The sequence below is a fragment of the Grampus griseus genome (genome assembly GCF_964374135.1).
Source record: "Grampus griseus genome assembly, chromosome: 1".
NCBI classification, from domain to species: domain Eukaryota; kingdom Metazoa; phylum Chordata; class Mammalia; order Artiodactyla; family Delphinidae; genus Grampus; species Grampus griseus.
This window is the reverse complement of record NC_139017.1, coordinates 117,647,835-117,668,657: the sequence shown is the minus strand read 5'-3', so window position 1 is coordinate 117,668,657 and position 20,823 is coordinate 117,647,835. Positions and strand designations below refer to the sequence as shown.

The following is a 20,823-nucleotide window of genomic DNA, read 5'->3' as shown; positions in this document are numbered from 1 at the left end:
GTCAATTATAATTTAGAAGGATTGGAGATAAAATGATACCTTAATGATATTGTTCCAAATTGACCCAGGTAAAATCACTGAAGTATAAACAGTATGTACATACCACAAAATCTTTAAGTATAAATATATTAATCTTTCAAAAACATTTTTCTCTTTAGTTCGGCCAGAGTTTACTGATACTTTAGCAATCAAACATGGATGGCACCCCATACTTGAAAAAATATCTGTGGAAAAACCTGTTGCCAACAATACCTATATTACAGAAGGGAGTAATTTTTTTATCATAACTGGACCAAATATGAGTGGGAAATCCACATATTTGAAACAGATTGCTCTTTGTCAGATTATGGCCCAGATTGGTAAGTTGTGGATTTACTTTATAATTACCAATTCTGCTCCCTATTTAAAACATTTTGTGCCCACTGTTTTATTTTTATTTTTTTAACATCTTTATTGGAGTATAATTGCTTTACAATGTTTTGTTAGTTTCTGCTGTATAAAAAGTGAATCAGCTGTTTGCTTACATATATCTCCATATCCACTCCCTCTTGCATCTCCCTTGCACCCTCCCTATCCACCCTTCTGGGTGGTCACAAAGCACCAAGCTGATCTTCCTGTGCTATGCAGCTGCTTCCCACTAGCTATCTGTTTTACATTTGTTAGTGTGTATATGTCAGTGCTACTTTCTCACTTTGTCCCAGCTTACCCTTCCCCCTCCCCGTGTCCTCAAGTCCATTCTCTACGTCTGCACCTTTATTCCTGTCCTGCCCCTAGGTTCATCAGAACCATTTTTTTTTTTTTTAGATTCCATATATATGTGTTAGCATACAGTATTTGTTTTTCTCTTTCTGAATTACTTCACTCTGCATGACAGACTCTAGGTTCATCCACCTCACTACAAATAACTCAATTTTGTTTCTTTTTATGGCTCAATAATATTCCATTGTATATATGTGTCACATCTTCTTTATCCACTCATCTGTGAATGGACACTTAGGTTGCTTCCATGTCCTGGCTATTGTAAATAGTGCTGCAATGAACATTGTGGTACATGACTCTTTTTGAATTATGGTTTTCTCAGGGTATGTGCCCAGTAGTGGGATTGCTGGGTCATTTGGTAGTTCTATTTTTAGTTTTTTAAGGAACCTCCATACTGTTCTCCATTGTGGCTGTATCAATTTACATGCCCACAAACAGTGTAGGAGGGTTCCCTTTTCTCCACACTCTCTCCAGCATTTATTGTTTGTACATTTTTTGATGATGGCCATTATGACCAGAGTGAGGTAATACCTCATTGTAGTTTTGATTTGCATTTCTCTAATGATTAGTGATGTTGAGCATCCTTTCATGTGTTTGTTGGCAATCTGTATAACTTCTTTGGAGAAATGTCTATTTAGGTCTTCTGCCCATTTTCAATTGGGTTGTTTGTTTTTTTGATATTGAGCTGCATGAGTTCCTTGTATATTCTGGAGGTTAATCCTTTGTCAGTTGCTTTGTTTGCAAATATTTTATTTGACCCATTTGAAGTTTATTTTTGTGTATGGTGTTAGGGAGTATTCTAATTTCATTCTTTTACATGTAGCTGTCCAGTTTTCCCAGGTCCACTTATTGAAGAGGCTGTCTTTTCTACATTGTATATTCTTGCCTCCTTTGTCAAAGATAAGGTGACTATATGTGCGTGGGTTTATCTCTGGGCTTTCTGTCCTGTTCCATTGATCTATATTTCTGTTTTTGTGCCAGTACCATACTGTCTTGATTACTATAGCTTTGTAGTATGTCTGAAGTCAGGGAGCCTGATTCCTCCAGTTCCATTTTTCTTTCTCAAGATCGCTTTGGCTATTTGAGGTCTTTTGTGTTTCCATACAAATTGTCAAATTTTTTGTTCTAGTTCTGTGAAAAATGCCACTGGTAATTTGATGGGGATTACTTTGAATCTGTAGCTGCTTTGGGTAATATAGTCACTTTCACAATATTGATTCTTCCAATCCAAGAACATGGTATATCTTTCCATCTGTTTGTATCATCTTTGATTTCTTTCATCAGTGTCTTGTAGTTTTCTGCATGCAGGTCTTTTGCCTCCTTAGGTATGTTTATTCCTAGGTATTTTATGTTTTTGTTGTTATGGTAAATGGGAGTGTTTCCTTAATTTCTCATTCTGTTTTTTTGTTGTTAGTGTATAGGAATGCAAGAGATTTCTGTGCATTAATTTTATATCCTGCTACTTTACCAAATTCATTGATTAGCTCTAGTAGTTTCCTGGTGGCATCTTTAGGATTTTCTATGTATAGTATCATGTCACCTGTAAACAGTGACAGTTTTACTTCTTCTTATCCTACTTGGATTCACTTCATTTTGTTGTTTTCTCTGACAGCAGTGGCTAAAACCTCCAAAAGTATGTTGAGTAATAGTGGTGAGAGTGGGCAACCTTGTCTTGTTCCTGATCTTAGAGGAAATGCTTTCAGTTTTTCACCATTGAGAATGATGTTGGCTGTAGGTTTGTCATATATGGCTTTTATCATGTTGAGGTAGGTTCCCTCTATGCCCACTTTCTGGAGAGTTTTTATCGTAAATGGGTGCTGAGTGTTGTCAAAAGCTTTTCCTGCATCTATTGAGATTATCATATGGTTTTTAATACTTCAGTTTCTTAATATGGTATATCACATTGATTGATTTGCATATATTGAATATATATTGCATATATCCCTTGCATTCCAGGGATAAACCCCACTTGATCATGGTGTATGATCCTTTTAATGTGCTGTTGGATTCTGTTTGCTAGCATTTTGTTGAGGATTTTTGCATCTATGTTCCTCAGTGATATTGGCCTGTAGTTTTCTCTCTTTGTGACATCTTTTTCTGGTTTTGGTATCAGGGTGATGGTGGCCTCGTAGAATGAGTTAGGGAGTGTTCCTCCCTCTGCTATATTTTGGAAGAGTTTGAGAGGGATACGTGTTAGCTCTTCTCTAAATGTTTGATAGAATTTGCCTGTGAAGCCATCTGGTCCTGGACTTTTGTTTGTTGGAAGATATTTAATCACAATTTCAATTTCAGTGCTTGTGATTGGCTTGTTCATGTTTTCTGTTTCTTCCTGGTTCAGTCTTGAAAGTTTGTGCATTTCTAAGAATTTGTCCATTTCTTCCAGGTTGTCCCATTTATTGACATATAGCTGCTTGTAGTAGTCTCTCATGATCCTTTGTATTTCTGCAGTTTCAGTTGTTACTTCTCCTTTTTCATTTCTAATTCTATTGATTTGAGTCTTCTCCCTTTGTTTCCTGATGAGTCTGGCTAATGGTTTATCAATTTTGTGTATCTTCTCACAGAACCAGCTTTTATTTTTATTGGTCTTTGCTGTTGTTTCCTTCATGTCTTTTTCGTTTATTTCTGATCTGATCTTTATGATTTCTTTCCTTCTGCTAACTTTGGGGTTTTTTGTTCTTCTTTCTCTAATTGCTTTAGGTGTAAGGTTAGGTTGTTTATTTGAGATTTTTCTTGTTTCTTGAGGTAGGATTGTATTGCTATAAACTTTCCTCTTAGAACTGCTTTTGCTGCATCCCATAGGTTTTGGGTCGTCATGTTTTCATTGTCATTTGTTTCTAGATATTTTTTGATTTCTTCTTTGATTTCTTCAGTGATCTCTTGGTTGTTTAGTAGCGTATTGCTTAGCCTCCACGTGTTTGGCTTTTTTTTATTTTTTTTCCCGTAATTGATATCTAGTCTCATAGCGTTGTGATTGGGAAAGATACTTGATATGATTTCAATTTTCTTAAATATACCAAGGCTTGATTTGTGACCCAAGATATGGTCTTTCCTGGAGAATGTTCCATGAGCACTTGAGAAGAAAGTGTATTCTGTGGTTTTTGGATGGAATGTCCTATAAATATCAGTTAGGTCCATCTTGTTTAATGTGTCATTTAAAACTTTTGTTTCCTTATTTATTTTCTGTTTGGATGATTTGTTGATTGGTGTAAGTGGGGTGTTAAAGTCACCAACTATTATTGTGTTACTCTTGATTTCCCTGTTTAAGGCTGTTAGCATTTGCCTTATGTATTGAGGTGCTCCTATGTTGGGTGGGTAAATATTTACAGTTGTTATATCTCATTCTTGGATTGATCCTTTGGTCATTATGTAGTGTCCTTTGTCTCTTACAATAGTCTTTATTTTAAAGTCTATTTTTCTGATATGAGAATTGCTACTCCAGCTTTCTTTTGTTTTCCATTTGCATGGAATATCTTTTTCCCATCCCCTCATTTTCAGTCTGTATGTGTCCCTAGATCTGAAGTGGGTCTCTTGTAGAGAGCATATGTACAGGTCTTGTTTTTGTACCCATTAAGCCAATCTGTATCTTTTGGTTGGAGCACTTAACCCATTTATATTTAAGGTAATTATCGATATGTATGGTCCTATTACCATTTTCTTAATTGTTTTGGCTTTGTTTTTGTAGGTCTTTTCCTTCTCTTGTGTTTCCTGCCAAGAGAAGTTCCTTTAGCGTTTGTTGTAAAGCTGGTTTGGTGGTGCTGAATTCTCTTATCTTTTGCTATCTATAAAGGTGTTTTTTTTAAAGATTATTTTAAAAATTTATTTGTTTTTGGCTGTGTTGGATCTTCATTGCTGTGCGCAGGGGTTTCTCTATTTATGGCGAGCAGGGGCTACTCTTCATTGTGGTGCGCGGCTTGTCATTGTGGTGGCTTCTATTGTTGTGAGCACGGGCTCTAGGTGTGTGGGCTTCAGTAGTTGTGGCACATGGGTTCAGTAGTTGTGGCTCTAAAGCACAGGCTCAGTAGTTGTGGCGCACTGGCTTAGTTGCTGCACAACATGTGGATCTTCCCAGACCAGGGCTCAAACCCATGTCCCCTGCCTTGGCAGGTGGATTCTTAACCACTGCACTACCAGGGAAATCCCTTGTCTGTAAAGGTTTTAATTTCTCCATCGAATCTGAATGAGATCCTTGCTGGGTAGAGAAATCTTGGTTGTAGGTTTTTCCCTTTCATCACTTTAAATTCGTCCTGCCACTCCCTTCTGGCTTGCAGAGTTTCTTCTGAAAGATCAGCTGTTAACCTGATGGGGAATCCCTTGTATATTATTTGTTGCTTTTCCCTTGCTGCTTTTAATATTTTTTCTTTGTATTTAATTTTTGGTAGTTTGATTAATATTTGTCTTGGTGTGTTTCTCTTTGGGTTTATCCTGTATGGGACTCTCTGCACTTCCTGGACTTGATTGACTATTTCCTTTACCATGTTATCGAAATTTTCGACTATAATCTCTTCAGACATTTTCTCAGACCCTTTCTTTTTGTCTTCTTCTGGGACCCCTGTAATTCGAATGTTCCCATGTTTAATGTTGTCCCAGAGGCCTCTGAGCCTGTCCTGAATTCTTCTCATTCTTTTTCTTTATTCTGCTCCCTGGCAATTATTTCCACCATTTTATCTTCTAGCTCACTTATCTGTACTTCTGCCTCAGTTATTCTGCTATTGATTCCTTCTAGAGTATTTTTAATTTCAATTATTGTGTTGTTCATCACTGCTTGTTTGCTCTTTAGTTCTTCTAGATCCTTTTTAAATGTTCTTGTATTTTCTCCATTCTGTTTCCAAGAGTTTGGATCATCTTTACTATCATTACTCTGAATTCTTTTTCAGGTAGTTTGCGTATTTCGGCTGCATTTGTTTGGGCTTAATGGTTTTTACTTTGCTCCTTCGTCTGTAACATACTTTTTTGTCATTTCATTTTCTATTTTTTTGGTGGGTTGTGCTGCATTCCTGTCTTACTGGTTTTTTGGCCTGAGGCGTCTAGCACCAGAGTTTGCAGGCAGTTGGATAGAGCTGGGTCTTGGTGCTGATATGAGGACCTCCAGGAGGCCTCACTCCAATTGATATTCGCTGGGGTCTGAGGTTCTCTGTTAGTCCAGTGATTTGGATTTGGAGCTCCCACCACAGGAGCTCAGGCCTGACCTCCAGCCTGGGAACCAAGATTCCGCTAGCTGCATGGCGCGGAAAAAAAAGAAAGAAAAGAAAGGAGCAGTACAATATCAAAGAATAATAAACAAAATAAAGTTAGAAAGATAAAAAATATATTAGGAAAAATAAAAATATAATTGAAACAACTGCAACAAGGTAAAATAAAACCACAACAGAAAAAAAAAAGGAGGGCCTCCGGGGGGAACAGGCCAAAAGGAGAGAACAATAACAAAGTATAAAGAATAAAAGAAAATTAGAAAAATAAAATATTTATTAGGAAAAATAAAAATATAAATGAATGAACAACAATGAATCAACAAGGTAAAACAGAACCCGAATCTAAAAGAGGGGGAAAAAAAGTCTTGGCTTTGGGGGTGGAGTTGAGGGGGGCGAACTTAACAAGGGGTGGGGTTTAGGGCAGGGCAGCACCTAGGCGGGTGGGGGGGTGACGTTTGAGCATGGGGCGGTGACTAGGCTGAGGACCCATGCAGCCAGAAAAGGCCTTGGTGGTGGGGCCTAGGTAGGGTGACATTCAGATGTGGGGTGGAGCCTCTACTTAGGACCTGTGCTGAAGGGGAGAGGCAGCACGTGGAAAGGAGGGCCTCTGGAGTGTGGGGTTCTGGAGTTTGGAGATAAGGCCCTGAGGGAGGGTGTGTGGGTGGGGTTTAGGCCCAGCGCATTGGAGGGTGTCTCCAAGTGTAGAGGTAGGGCCCTGGGTGGGAGTGTAGGGGCGGGGCTTGGGCTCTGCACGTCAGGAGGGAGCCTCTGAAGGCAGAGGATTAGTCCTGGGAACCCAACAGGCTCCCCGGTGCCTAAGTGGACAGGGAATTCCCAGCACTGACTGTGTTCCCTTCCTCCTCTGCATGCCCCACCCCACTGTGTCTTCCAGTGTCTCCTCCAGGGTCTCCCCCATCCCTGCTGGACCCCTAACCGTGGGTGGGTCCCACTGGGTGTAGGAATACCTGTCCTCCCCCAGCCACCCCTCAGGGGTGCCAGTCTCGGAGGTCCGGCCTTTACTTTTGCTCTCCTCCCTCCCTCCCACTCCCTCAGGACCCACCAGGCTGGAGGGGGCCTTGGTGGGCAGAGGATCAGGCCTTGGATCTCAGCAGGGTCCCGGGGGCCCAAGTGGGCAGGGGAAACCTGGCCACACTCCCTTTTGATTCTCTGCCCTCCCAATGGTTCCCCAATTTCCCCCTTCGGGTGTGGGATCCCTTCCCCTCCCCCAGCTGCCCCTAAGGAACACCAGTCCCATCCCACCTCCACTTCTCCTCCCGCTTCACTCCCCACATGCCCCACGTCCTACCCGGTTGCTGGGGGTTCCTCCCATCCCCTTAGGTGTCCGTGGCCCTCCAGTGGTGCCTGGTAGGAACACGAATTCTACATCCTCCTAGTTCACCATCTTGACTCCGCCTGTGTCCAGTATTTTAGATCTAGGTGCGTAATTAACCCAAGAACAGTTTGGAGTAGATTTTCTTACCTAAAAGTATAATAGTGTCTAATATATATGTATACCATAAGTTTTACTATTTGGTATTTATTAAGCTCCATCCAGTTTGGATTACATTGTACTGAAAATTTTGTGGGATATAACAAAAGTAGAAATTGCCTTACAATAGCTATTAATGTTGCATCAATTACTGCTAAACTGAATCATATAATTATCTGAGATTCAAAAAGTTTGTTGGGAGGAAAAGTGAAATAAGTAGGATAAACTGCTGCTTCTAATAACCCATGTAAGACTTTCCCCAAATTATAACATTGGACACAGAAACATTTCCCTTACTTAATTTAAGGGGTACCAATAACTTGGCTACAGCAACTGATATATTACACACATGTGTGTATACACACACATGTAAATGGCTATCACTGGCCCAACATTGTTACATATTTCTTGTCATAGAGGCATACTCACCACTTATCTCTGAAAACTGGGTTCCTTGAGGACTATATGAATCAGAGATGAGATGATTGGTCCTAATGCAGTGGTTCTCAAGCAGGGATGATTTTGGTTCCCCTCATCCCCTGGAATTTGGCAATGTCTGGAGACATTTTTAATTGTAACAACTGAGGGGAGTATAAAATCCAGAGATGCTGCTAAATATCCTGCAATGCACAGAACAGCCACCTTCTCCATTTCACCCACCCCACCCCAGTCCACACACATACACAAGAAAGATTTATCCAGCCCAAGATGTGGTTGAAAAACCTTGGTCTAGTGTAATGGATTGTAAGAGAAATACAGCAATAGCAATATTGATCATACAGTGCAAATTTACCCTTAACTACCGGGAAAGAAAATTAGAGATGAACGAATGAATGAATAAAGAGTAAATATTTTATTGAGTTTATAGTTTAAAAGGCCATCTTAGATAACTTCCCTCCCCTTATAAGAATACTGATTCATACATTACATGATAATCTTACTTCTGTTTGAATTGTTATAAGAAGTTCTATCCTTTAAAAAAAAAGACTATCTAATTGTTGGATAGTTGTAATTGTTAGAACATTCATTATACTGATTTGAAATTTAACTTCCTATAACTTCTGCTCATTAGTCCTAATTCTTATCATCTATGCACTTCAGAATCATCTAGTATCTCCTGAGAATAGCCTCTCAAATATTTGAAGAAAATTACTATTACTATACTTCTCTTGTCACTGTCCATCTTCAGCCTCTGAAATACCTAAAAGTATATATATGATCTGATCATAAAGGAAACAGTAGGACTTGAAAGGCACCAAAGTTAAGAATACAGGCTTTGGAGCTAGACCTAGCTTGTCTAGTTACTGGTTGTATGATCTTAGGCAAATTATTTAACCTCCTTAGTTTTTCTATCTGTAAATAAAAATTATAATAGTACCTATGTCTAAGAAGTGTTGTAAAGATTAAGCGAGATAATATATATAAAATCCTGTGGACTTAAGGGAAGGGTATGAGAAAGAAGGAGACTTTCCAGATAGAGGTAAGAGAATGTTCCAAAGCACAGAAGCAAAAAACAGTATGATGTTCCCAAGGAACCACAAGGAAACCAGAGGCTTAGTGGTTCTTTTGCTTTGTAGAACAGAGTGGCTGTGAGAAGTGGCAGGCTTAAAGCTGGAGACATGGGCAGGAGTCAGATTGTGAAGGGCCTTAGATACTTAATGGAAGAGATAGAACTTTATCCAGAAATCTGTAGGGAGCTATAGAAATTTAAGTAGGAGAATGGCATAATTGGATTTGAGTTTTAGGTAGCTCACTCTGGTTAATGTACGGTTAGAAGAGAGCCAGATTAGAAGCAAAATAGCAGCCAGTAGGTTTCTTTGATATGATGATAAGTTGAGAACCTTTTAGGGGGCGATAGCAGAGAAGGGAAAATATTAACATATACCATATACGCGATATTCTATACTTGATATTTTCACATTTATTTTCACATTTAATCCTTTTGGCAATCCTATGAGAAAGTTGTATTTAAGATATCTGCTTTCTGAGGTGCGATAATTATAATTGCCACTATTATTATTATTACTTTTATTTTTATTAGTATTATCCTGACTTTTGCTTTCTCTTCCTGCTGGCACTTATTATTCAGAGATAGATCCTATTCTTCACCTTTGCCTTTCTTTTATTTTATTTTGTTTGTTTTTTGTTTTTTTGTGGTACGCGGGCCTCTCACTGTTGTGGCCTCTTCCGTTGCGGAGCACAGGCTCCGGATGTGCAGGCTCAGTGGCCATGGCTCACTGGCCCAGCCGCTCCGCGGCATGTTGGATCTTCCCGGACCAGGGCACGAACCCATGTCCCCTGCATTGGCAGGCGGACTCTCAACCACTGTGCCACCAGTGAAGCCCTGCCTTTGTTTTAAATCCTGGACTAATCTGGCTTTGTTTGTTCGCCCCCATTATTTCACCATTTTGTCTGTACAGAGTTCTGTGTACTTCATACTTTTCCCATTCAACTATTTGCATATTTTTATCTGCCTATGGTTTTAGAATGCCTTTTATATCCCACTTTGTAGAGAGGTATATTAATCAGATTGATTTGTTTTCAAAAGATGAGTATTTTAGATTAGTTAGCCTGATAATTTCTCAGACAGAAACAGTCTTGTGGATGAAAATTTACCTTATTAAAAAAAGGACATATTTAAAGTGATGAAGGAGAAAAACCTACAACCAAGATCTGATTCAGCAAGGATCTGATTCAGAGTTGAGGGAGAAATTAAAACCTTTACAGACAAGCAAAAGCTGAGAGAGTTCACCCCACCAAACCAGATTTACAACAACTGCTAAAGGATCTTCTCTAGTCAAGAAACACAAGAGAAGGAAAAGACCAACAATAACAAACCCAAAACAATTAAGAAAATGGGAATAGGAACATACATATCGATAATTACCTTAAATGTAAATGGTCTAAATGGTCTAAATGCTCCCACCAAAAGACACAGATTGGCTGAATGGATACAAAAACGAGACCCATATATATGCTGTCTACAAGAGACCCACTTCAGACCTAGAGACACATACAGACTGAAAGTGAGGGGATGGAAAAAGATATTCCATGCAAATGGAAACCAAAAGAAAGCTGCAGGAGCAATTCTCGTATCAGACAAAATAGACTGTAAAATAAAGACTATTAGAAGAGACAAAGAAGGACACTACATAATGATCAAGGGATCAATCCAAGAAGATATAACAATGGTAAATATTTCTGCACCCAACATAGGAGCACCTCAAAATGTAAGGCAAATACTAACAGCCATAAAAGGGGAAATCGACAGTAAAACGTTCATAGTAGGGGACTTTAACACCCCACTTTCACCAATGGACAGATCATCCAAACAGAAAATAAATAAGGAAAAAAAAGCTTTAAATGACACATTAAACAAGATGGACTTAATTGATATTTATAGGACATTCCATCCAAAAACAACAGAATACACATTTTTCTCAAGTGCTCATGGAACATTCTCCAGGATAGATCATATCTTGGGTCACAAATCAAGCCATGGTAAATATAAGAAAATTGAAATTTTATCAAGTATCTTTTCCGACCACAATGCTATGAGACTAGATATCAATTACAGTACAAGATATGTAAAAAATACAAACACATGGAGGCTAAACAATACACTACTTAATAACAAAGTGATAACTGAAGAAATCAAAGAGGAAATCAAAAAATACCTAGAAACAAATGGAGACACAATGACCCAAAACCTATGGGATGCAGCAAAAGCAGTTCTAAGAGGGAAGTTTATAGCAATACATTCCTACCTTAAGAAACAGGAAGCATCTCGAAAAAACAACCTAGCCTTGCACCTAAAGCAATTAGAGAAAGAAGAACAAAAAACCCCAAAGTTAGCAGAAGGAAAGAAATCATAAAGATCAGATCAGAAATAAATAAAAAAGAAATGAAAGGAACGATAGCAAATATCAATAAAACTAAAAGCTGGTTCTTTGAGAAGATAAATATAATTGGTAAACCATTAGCCAGACTCATCAAGAAAAAAAGGGAGAAGACTCAAATCAATAGAATTAGAAATGAAAAAGGAGAAATAACAACTGACACTGCAGAAATACAAAAGACCATGAGAGATTACTACAAGCAACTCTATGCCAATAAAATGGACAACCTGGGAGAAATGGACAAATTCTTAGAAATGCACAACCTGCCAAGACTGAATTAGGAAGAAATAGAAAATATGAACACACCAATCACAAGTAATGAAATTGAAACTGTGATTAAAAATCTTCCAACAAACAGAAGTCCAGGACCAGATGGCTTCACAGGCAAATTCTGTCAAACATTTAGAGAAGCGCTAACACGTATCCCTCTCAAACTCTTCCAAAATATAGCAGAGGGAGGAACACTCCTAACCTCATTCTACGAGGCCACCATCACCCTGATACCAAAACCAGACAAGGATGTCATAAAGAAAGAAAACTACAGACCAATATCACTGAGGAACATAGATGCAAAAATCCTCAACAAAATGCTAGCAAACAGAATCCAACAGCACATTAAAAGGATCATACACCATGATCAAGTGGGGTTTACCCCAGGAATGTAAGGATTCTTCAATATATGCAAATCTATCAATGTGATACACCATATTAACAAATTGAAGGAGAAAGACCATATGATCATCTCAGTAGATGCAGAGAAAGCTTTTGACAAAATTCAACACCAATTTATGATAAAAACCTTGTAGAAAGTAGGCATAGAGGGAACTTTCCTCAACATAATAAAGGCCATATATAACAAATCCACAGGCAACATCATCCTCAATGGTGAAAAACTGAAAGCATTTCCACTAAGATCAGGAAGAAGACAAGGTTGCCCACTCTCACCACTCTTATTCAACATAGTTTTGGAAGTTTTAGCCACAGCAATCAGAGAAGAAAAGGAAATAAAAAGGAATCCAAATCGTGAAAGAAGAAGTATAGCTGTCACTGTTTGCAGATGACATGATACTATACATAGAGAATCCTAAAGATGCTACCAGAAAACTACTAGAGCTAATCAATGAATTTGGTAAAGTAGCAGGATATAAAATTAATGCACAGAAATCTTTGGCATTCCTATACACTAATGATGAAAAATCTGAATGTGAAATCAAGAAAACACTCCCATTTACCATTGCAGCAAAAAGAATAAAATATCTAGGAATAAACCTACCTAAGGAGACAAAAGACCTGTATGCAGAAAATTATAAGACACTGATGAAAGAAATTAAAGATGATACAAATAGATGGAGAGATATACCATGTTCTTGGATTGGAAGAATCAATATTGTGAAAATGCCTCTACTACCCAAAGCAATCTATGGATTCAGTGCAATCCCTATCAAACTACCAATGGCAATTTTCACAGAACTAGAACAAAAAATTTCAGAATTTATATGGAAACACAAAATACCCCGAATAGCCAAGTTAATCTTGAGAACAAAAAACGGAGCTGGAGGAATCAGACTCCCTGACTTCAGCCTATACTACAAAGCTACAGTAATCAAGACAGTATGGTACTGGCATAAAAACAGAAATATAGATCAATGGGACAGGATAGAAAGCCCAGAGATAAACCCACACACATATGGTCACCTTATCTTTTCTAAAGGAGGCAGGAATGTACAGTGGAGAAAGGACAGCCTCTTCAATAAGTGGTGCTGGGAAAACTGGACAGCTACATGTAAAAGTATGAGTTTAGAACACTCCCTAACACCATACACAAAAATAAGCTCAAAATGGATTAAAGACCTAAATGTAAGGCCAGAAACTATCAAACTCTTAGAGGAAAACATAGGCCGAGCACTCTATGACAAAAATCACAGCAAAATCCTTTTAGACCCTCCTCCTAGAGAAATGGAAATAAAAATAAAAATAAACAAATGGGACCTAATGAAACTTCAAAGCTTTTGCACAGCAAAGGAAACCAAAAGACCAAAAGACAACCCTGAGAATTGTAGAAAATATTTGCAAATGAACCAACTGGCAAAGGATTAATCTCCAAAATTTACAAGCAGCTTATGCAGCTCAATAACAGAAAAACAAACAACCCAATCCAAAAATGGGCAGAAGACCTAAATAGACATTTCTCCAAAGAAGATATACAGAGTGCCCACAAACACATGAAAGAATGCTCAACATCATTAATCATTAGAGAAATGCAAATCAAAACTACCATGAGATATCATCTCACACTGGTCAGAATGTCCATCATCAAAAAATCTAGAAACAATAAATACTGGAGAGGGTGTGGAGAAAAGGGAACACTCTTGCACTGCTGGTGGGAACGTAGGTTGATACAGCCACTATGGAGAACAGTATGGAGGTTCCTTAAAAAACTACAAATAGAACTACCATATGACCCAGCAATCCCACTACTGGGCATATACCCTGAGAAAACCATAATTCAAAAATAGTCATGTACCAAAATGTTCATTGCAGCTCTATTTACAATAACCAGGAGATGGAAACAATCTAAGTGTTCATCATCGGATGAATGGATAAAGAAGATGTGGCACCTATATACAATGGAATATTACTCAGCCATAAAAAGAAACAAAATTGGGGTTTCTCTGGTGGTGCAGTGGTTGAGAGTCCGCCTGCTAATGTAGGGGGCGCGGGTTCGTGCCCCGGTCCGGGAAGATCCCACATACCGTGGAGCGGCTGGGCCTGTGAGCCATGGCTGCTGAGCCTGCGCATCCGGAGCTTGTGCTCGGCAACGGGAGAGCCCAAAACAGTGAGAACCCGTGTACCGCAAAAAAAAAAGAAATAATGAAATTGAGTTATTTGTAGTGAGATGGATGGACCTAGAGTCTGTCATACAGAGTGAAGTAAATCAGAAAGAGAAAGACAAATACCGTTTGCTAACACATATATATGGAATCTAAGGGAAAAAAAATGTCATGAAGAACCTAGGGGTAAGACAGGAATAAAGACACAGACCTACTAGAGAATGGACTTGAGGATATATGGAGGGGAAAGCGTAAGCTGTGACAAAGTGAGAGAGTGTCATGGACATATATACACTACCAAACATAAAATAGATAGCTAGTGGAAGCAGGCGCATAGCACAGGGAGATCAGCTCGGTGCTTTGTGACCACCTAGAGGGGTGGGATAGGGAGGGTGGGAGGGAGGGAGACGCAAGAGGGAAGAGATATGGGAACATATGTATATGTATAACTGATTCACTTTGGTATAAAGCAGAAACTGACACACCATTGTAAAGCAATTATACTCCAATAATGATGTAAAAAATAAATAAGAAATAAAGATCAGCTGTTAACCTTAAAAAACAAAATTAAGTGTTTTGCATTTATTCTAATTGTGGGTATTTCTGTGCTCTTCTAATAACAGATATTTCCTAATATGTCTTTCTATAATGATTTTATCAACTTGAGCTTCATAACCATTTCCTTCAGATTTACATATTTTGAGTATTCTTTATCATCTAAATATATAAAATTTTTATCAAGTTTATAACATATTTCTAATATACTTGAATATATATTATCTATTTTCAACTTTCAAATAACTGTACAATAGGTAGGATAAGTATTTCCATTTTTTATGTGAGGAAGATGAAGCTGGGAGAATTAAGTGCTGTCCAAGGTTGTACAGTAAATGACAGAGCTGGGGCCACATCTTCTAGTTCCATATCCAGTGATCTTTCCACCACATTAATTCTTAGACAGGCTAGTAAGTAATCTGAGTTGGTGGAAAGTGCAAAATGTTAGTAGTACTTATGTTTTATAAAAGCATCTCAGTTTACTTTGACCTTATATTTTATAGGATCATATGTTCCAGCAGAATATGCTTCCTTTAGAATTGCTGAACAGATTTTTACAAGAATAAGTACTGATGATGATATTGAAACAAATTCATCAACATTTATGAAGGAAATGAAAGAGGTACCCAAGCTCAACTTTTCTTCTGTTAAAAGCATATTGAATTCTCCTATTAATGGTCAGTTATAACATAAGAAAGTAGTCTTATACTAAAGCATGCCAGATGTGTTTATACTCCTCTACAAGAGCCAGAGGGCAGTCAAAGACAGCTTCCTAATTTCTGTCTTATGTGGAAATGGAAGCAAATGTTTTAATGAAAAATACAGCTTTAAAGAAAAAGCTAGTATTATTGAGTGATAAAAATGCGCATTCATGTTTTTGTGTGAAATATATAAAAGACTTCAGAAAACAATGACCTATTCAGGAACACTTTGCATAATATCTATTGTTCCTGTTAAGCTTGGTTTTAAAATAAAAGATCACTGTGTTAAAAGGCTTTTAAAAATCATCCACTTCTGTGCTCTTGTAGAATTTTCACTTCCTCTAACAAAGTACGTATCATCACCTATTTTTGATCTGAGCAAATGTCAAGTAAGCTTGAAGGGCTAAAGGAATTCAGTACAGCTCTTGGGCTATCTTTAGTAGGTAGGAGTTATTGGATCACTATGCAGATAACTTTTTTTCTTTAGATAGCAGGAGAATAAAGTTATTTGCCCACAGTATATGATATTTATATAATTATGTAGTATGTGTTGACTATATATGGGAGAATATAGCAATATACTAGGTGTTTGAGGTGTATTTTTAAGTGGTCCTAGCTCTCAAGAAGCTTAGTTCTATGGAAAGGTAAAATGGCCATGAAGGTTACTATTGTGTCATGTCATATGTCTTTATTGGGCATGGATTTAAGTTTCTTTAATTGGGAATCAATGGACTTGGATGCTTTTCCCTAAATTTTTCTTTTCATTTTTACTGGTTATAGAGATGGTAAAATAAATTTGAGAGATAGTTCCGTGCATTTTATGACAACAATTGATTAATCATTTGTAGAGAAGAAAATGACCATCTTTGTGCTTTATTTAAACATTTAATTCATTGGTTTATTTCACTGTATCTGAAATACCAATATTTTAGATAATGTTTATTTACCCTGTTGTCTCATACACATATGCATATGACTATTTATGTACACTCCAAAAATGTATTCTGTTAATACATTTATTCTATTGGAATTACTAAGTAATGAGATTTTTAGAAAGAAAAGCAATGCGTTAGTTTCTGCTCAGCAGGATTTCTCTGTAAAAATATACTTCAAATGAACTAATTATGAGACTGGATTTTTCCTCATTTTTTCCTATAATAGTGACAGCTGTTTGGTCACAATGAATAATACTGAAATTATATTTTCAGATAGCATATATTCTACATAATGCTAATGACAAATCACTCATATTAATTGATGAACTTGGCAGAGGTACTAATACAGAAGAAGGTATTGGCATTTGTTACGCTGTTTGTGAATATCTGCTGAGCTTAAAGGTATTCTTCTCTATTTATTTTAAGTACATTAATTTTGAGCCTTTATTAAAATTTCTTTTATTGAATGAAAGATTTTTAAAATTGTACAGTGCCTTACAATTTTCAAAAGTTTCACCCAGATAATTTCATATAATCCCATAATAACCCTTTTTCTTTTTTCCCCTGCCCATATATTGCCTCTGCCTCCTTCCCTCTCCCCACTGGTAGCCACTAGTTTGTTCTCTATATCTGTGAGTCTGTTTCTTTTTGTTTTATTCACTTTGTGTTGTAGTTTTAGATTCTACATATAAGTGATACCATACAGTATTTGTCTTTCTCTGTCTGACTTATTTCACTTAGCATAATGCCCTCCAAGTCCATCCATGTGGCTGCAAATGGCAAAATGTCATTCTTTTTTCAGACATGGAAAACAAACATAAGGTTACCAAGGAAAAGTGGGGAGGGGTAAACTAGGGATTAACAGATACACACTATTGTATACAAAATAGATAAACAACAAGGACCTACCGTAGCACGGGGAACTATATTTAATATCTTGCAATAACCTATAATGGAAAAGAATCTGAAAAATAATATATATATATTCTTTTGCTGTACATCTGAAACATTGTAAATCAACTATACTTCAATTAAAGAATTTTTCATTCTTATTAATGGCTGAGTAGTTTTCCACTGTGTGTGTATGTGTGATATATATATGTATATATATATACCACATCTTCTTTATCCACATATCTGTTTTTATAAATTTATTTTATTTTATTTATTTTGTTTTTGGCTGCACTGGGTCTTCATTGCTTCGCGTGGGCTTTTCTCTGCTTGCAGTGAGCGGGGGCTACTCTTGGTTGTGGTGCACGGGCTTCTCATTGCGGTGGCTTCCCTTTTTGGGAGCACGGGCTCTAGGTGTGTGGGCTTCAGTAGTTGTGGCACATATGCTCAGTAGTTGTGGCCCACAGGCTCTAGAGTGCAGGCTCAGTAGTTGTGGTGCACGAGCTTAGTTGCTCCATGGCATGTGGGATCTTCCCGGACCAGGGCTTGAACCCGTGTCTCCTGCATTGGCCGGTGGATTCTTAACCACTGCGCCACCAGGGAAGCCCTCCATATACCTGTTGATGGACACTTAGGTTGCTTCCATACCTTGGCTATTGTAAATAATGTGTTGAGTCCTTTTTTGATGTATCCTTTATACATTCATTACAATTGGATTTTACAGGCACCTACAAAATGGCTCATTAAACAATTTTAGTTAATAAAAACATACCATAGCATTTATAGTTTCTTCATTTCTGATGGAAGCAAGAACAGTTAATATGATAGTCATGATGTACAAAATGAAAGGAGGAAATCAAGAAATAAAAATAATGTCAAAACTAGTCACTTGGCTTTAATTTAATCAAATTAAATAGCAAAACATGAAAACATTTCAATAATTGACTCTGTGTAATAACATTGACTGTGATGTCACAACATGAAGTAAACTATGTATCTGAGTCACTTTATGGAAAATCTACTTAGCTGAGATTTCACTTCTTTAAAGGAAATGTTTTTTCATAAATCAACTATGTTAAACAAACTATGATTTTTGCTCTATTATTAAGGTAACTTGTAAAATATTTTTAGATAATCACTCAAAATATATACTGGTATGAAAAAACTTAAATAAAAATATTTTTCTATATTTAAAGTACCTTAAAATATCCCTAAGATGAGGTTCTATACCTTAAATGAGTCCACAGTGATTTATTATATATAGAATAAGAAAAATCTTTTTTTCTTTTTTTTCTTTTTTTTATATTTTTCATGTTTTTCTTTTCTTTTTTGAGAAAAATCTTATTTTATACTTAAAGAAGGATATGTGATGAATCAGAACTAATGTTAATAGATAACATTAGTCTTTGTAATTCTGAATCTATTTCAGTCGATAAGAATTTCTCATATAAATAAGATGCATATATTACTTATTGGGATTAAAAGCTAATTAGTAACAGTGTTGCTAAATTTTATATGTCAGCTTGACTGGTCTATGGAGTACCCAGACATGTGGTCAAACATTTTCTGGGTGTATCTGTGAGGGTGTTTCTGAATGAGATTAGAATTTGAATTGGTAGAATGAGTAAAGCAGATTGCCCTTTCTAATGTGGGTGAGCCTTAGCCAGTCACTTTTGAGTGGGGCCCAGTTGAAGGCCTGAATAGAATGAAAAGATTGACCCCTTGGAGTAGGAGGAAACTCCTGCCTGACTACCTTCAGTCTTGAACATCGGTTCTTTCCTGCCTTTAGTCTGGAACTGAAACATCAGCTCTTTCTGGGTCTTGCGCCTGCTAACATTTAGACTAGAACTACACCGTTGACCCTCCTGGTTCTCAGGCCTTTGGACTTGGAGTGGAACTACAGCATTAGCTTTCCTGGGTCTGCAGCTTGATGATTGCAGATTTGGGGACTTGTCAGTCTCCATAATCATGTGAGCCAATTCCTTATAATAAATCTTATTCTTTCTCTCTACAGACAGACAGAGACACAGACATACACCCACGTACACACACACACAAATATATCCTATTAATTGGTTTCTCTGGAGAGCCCTGACTAATACAGATTTTAATATCAAGAGTGGTTCTAGGGGAACAGAATTTTAAGGATGAATGTTTTGAGTTAGTTCTGGAGTTTCTAGACTCGATTTTCTAAGCTAATTAGATTTAAAGATACTAATGACTCTATTTCCAGTAGTAAAGAAAGCACTGGTAGTCCATAGTGTGATCTAGCAATAGAAATATGCAAGATATCACCATTGGATATTCTTTTTTTTTAATTTTTTAAATTATTTATTTATTTATTTTTGGCTGCATTGGGTCTTTGTTGCTGCACACAGGCTTTCTCTAGTTGCAGCAAGTGGGGGCTACTCTTCACTGTGGTGTGCAGGCTTCTCATTGTGGTGGCTTCTCTTGTTGTGGAGCACGGGCTTTAGGCGCGCGGGCTTCAGTAGTTGTGGCACGCAGGCTCGGTAGTTGTGGCTCACGGGCTCTAGAGCACAGGCTTAGTAGTTGTGGTGCACAGGCTTAGTTGATCCGTGGCATGTGGGATCTTCCTAGACCAGGGCTCAAACCCGTGTCGCCTGCATTGCCAGGTGGATTCTTAACTACTGTGCCACCACAAAAGTCCCACCATTGGATATTCTTAATCAACCACTTATAAGAAGCAAGGAGCTGGGTAACTGTGTATATGATACTTTCAAACGTTTTTGGCAAACTAACAAATATAATGAGATTGGCTGGTTGCTTCTAATTTGCTGAACAAAGTGGGGAAAGAAAAGATGAGTTCAGGAATTCAAATTCCTGAGTAAATCCGTGCCTAAATGACCTGAAAGCTTCTATGTACGTCCTGAAGGAGACTCTTATCTCCTATAGCCTGAGGTTACTGAAAATCAAACCCAGAGTCTCATTCTTTGACTGGCTGAATTACAGTGCAAGTTGAACTCCCAGCCACATAGTAGCGACTCTATTTTTAAAGTCAAAACATTGATTGGCAAGGAATAGGATCCTGAAGGTTGGAGTGGAGACATGTGGGAAGACTCTAATAAAGCTGGGGACATTGAACCTCTAAGTTCTAATGAGTCTTCTTTGCCAGTGGAAGAGGCTTCTCTACCCTCAGTGTGAGTAGCATCCCCAGCCCATATGAGGGGAATAAGTCTGCTTTGTCTGAAGAAACTGTAATGACTTCCCCTAAGGCAGTTGCCATGTAAAACAATGCTAATTCTCCTCAGGATCCACCCTTACCATCCTTCTATGCTTCTAAACTATAAATAGACTCAGGTCCCAGCAGGCCCGTAAAGGTGAGGTATGAAGTGTGGCCCATGAGGAGGTACACTACACTTCAAAAGAACTACTTGAGTTTTCTAATAAATACAGATAGAAATCTGGGGAACATGTATGGAACTGAATATTAAGGATGTGGGATAATGATGGAAGGAACATGAAGTTGGATAAGGCCAAATTTATTGATATGTACTCACTAAGCAGAGGTTTTGAATTTCATGTTGCAGCTCAGGATGTTTGGTTCGTTAGTTGA

At 37.7% G+C, this 20,823-nt stretch overlaps 1 protein-coding gene across 1 annotated transcript in view; it reads left to right on the top strand.

Annotated features, from left to right (window-relative positions):
* Positions 1 to 20,823, top strand: part of MSH4 (mutS homolog 4) — a 93,639-nt gene that overhangs the window by 60,063 nt on the left and 12,753 nt on the right. Inside the window, exons 14-16 of the mRNA XM_082668963.1 lie at positions 159 to 359; positions 15,226 to 15,344; positions 16,632 to 16,760. Of these exons, the coding sequence (XP_082525089.1) occupies positions 159 to 359; positions 15,226 to 15,344; positions 16,632 to 16,760 (449 nt within the window). The remainder of the gene's footprint in view (positions 1 to 158; positions 360 to 15,225; positions 15,345 to 16,631; positions 16,761 to 20,823) is intronic.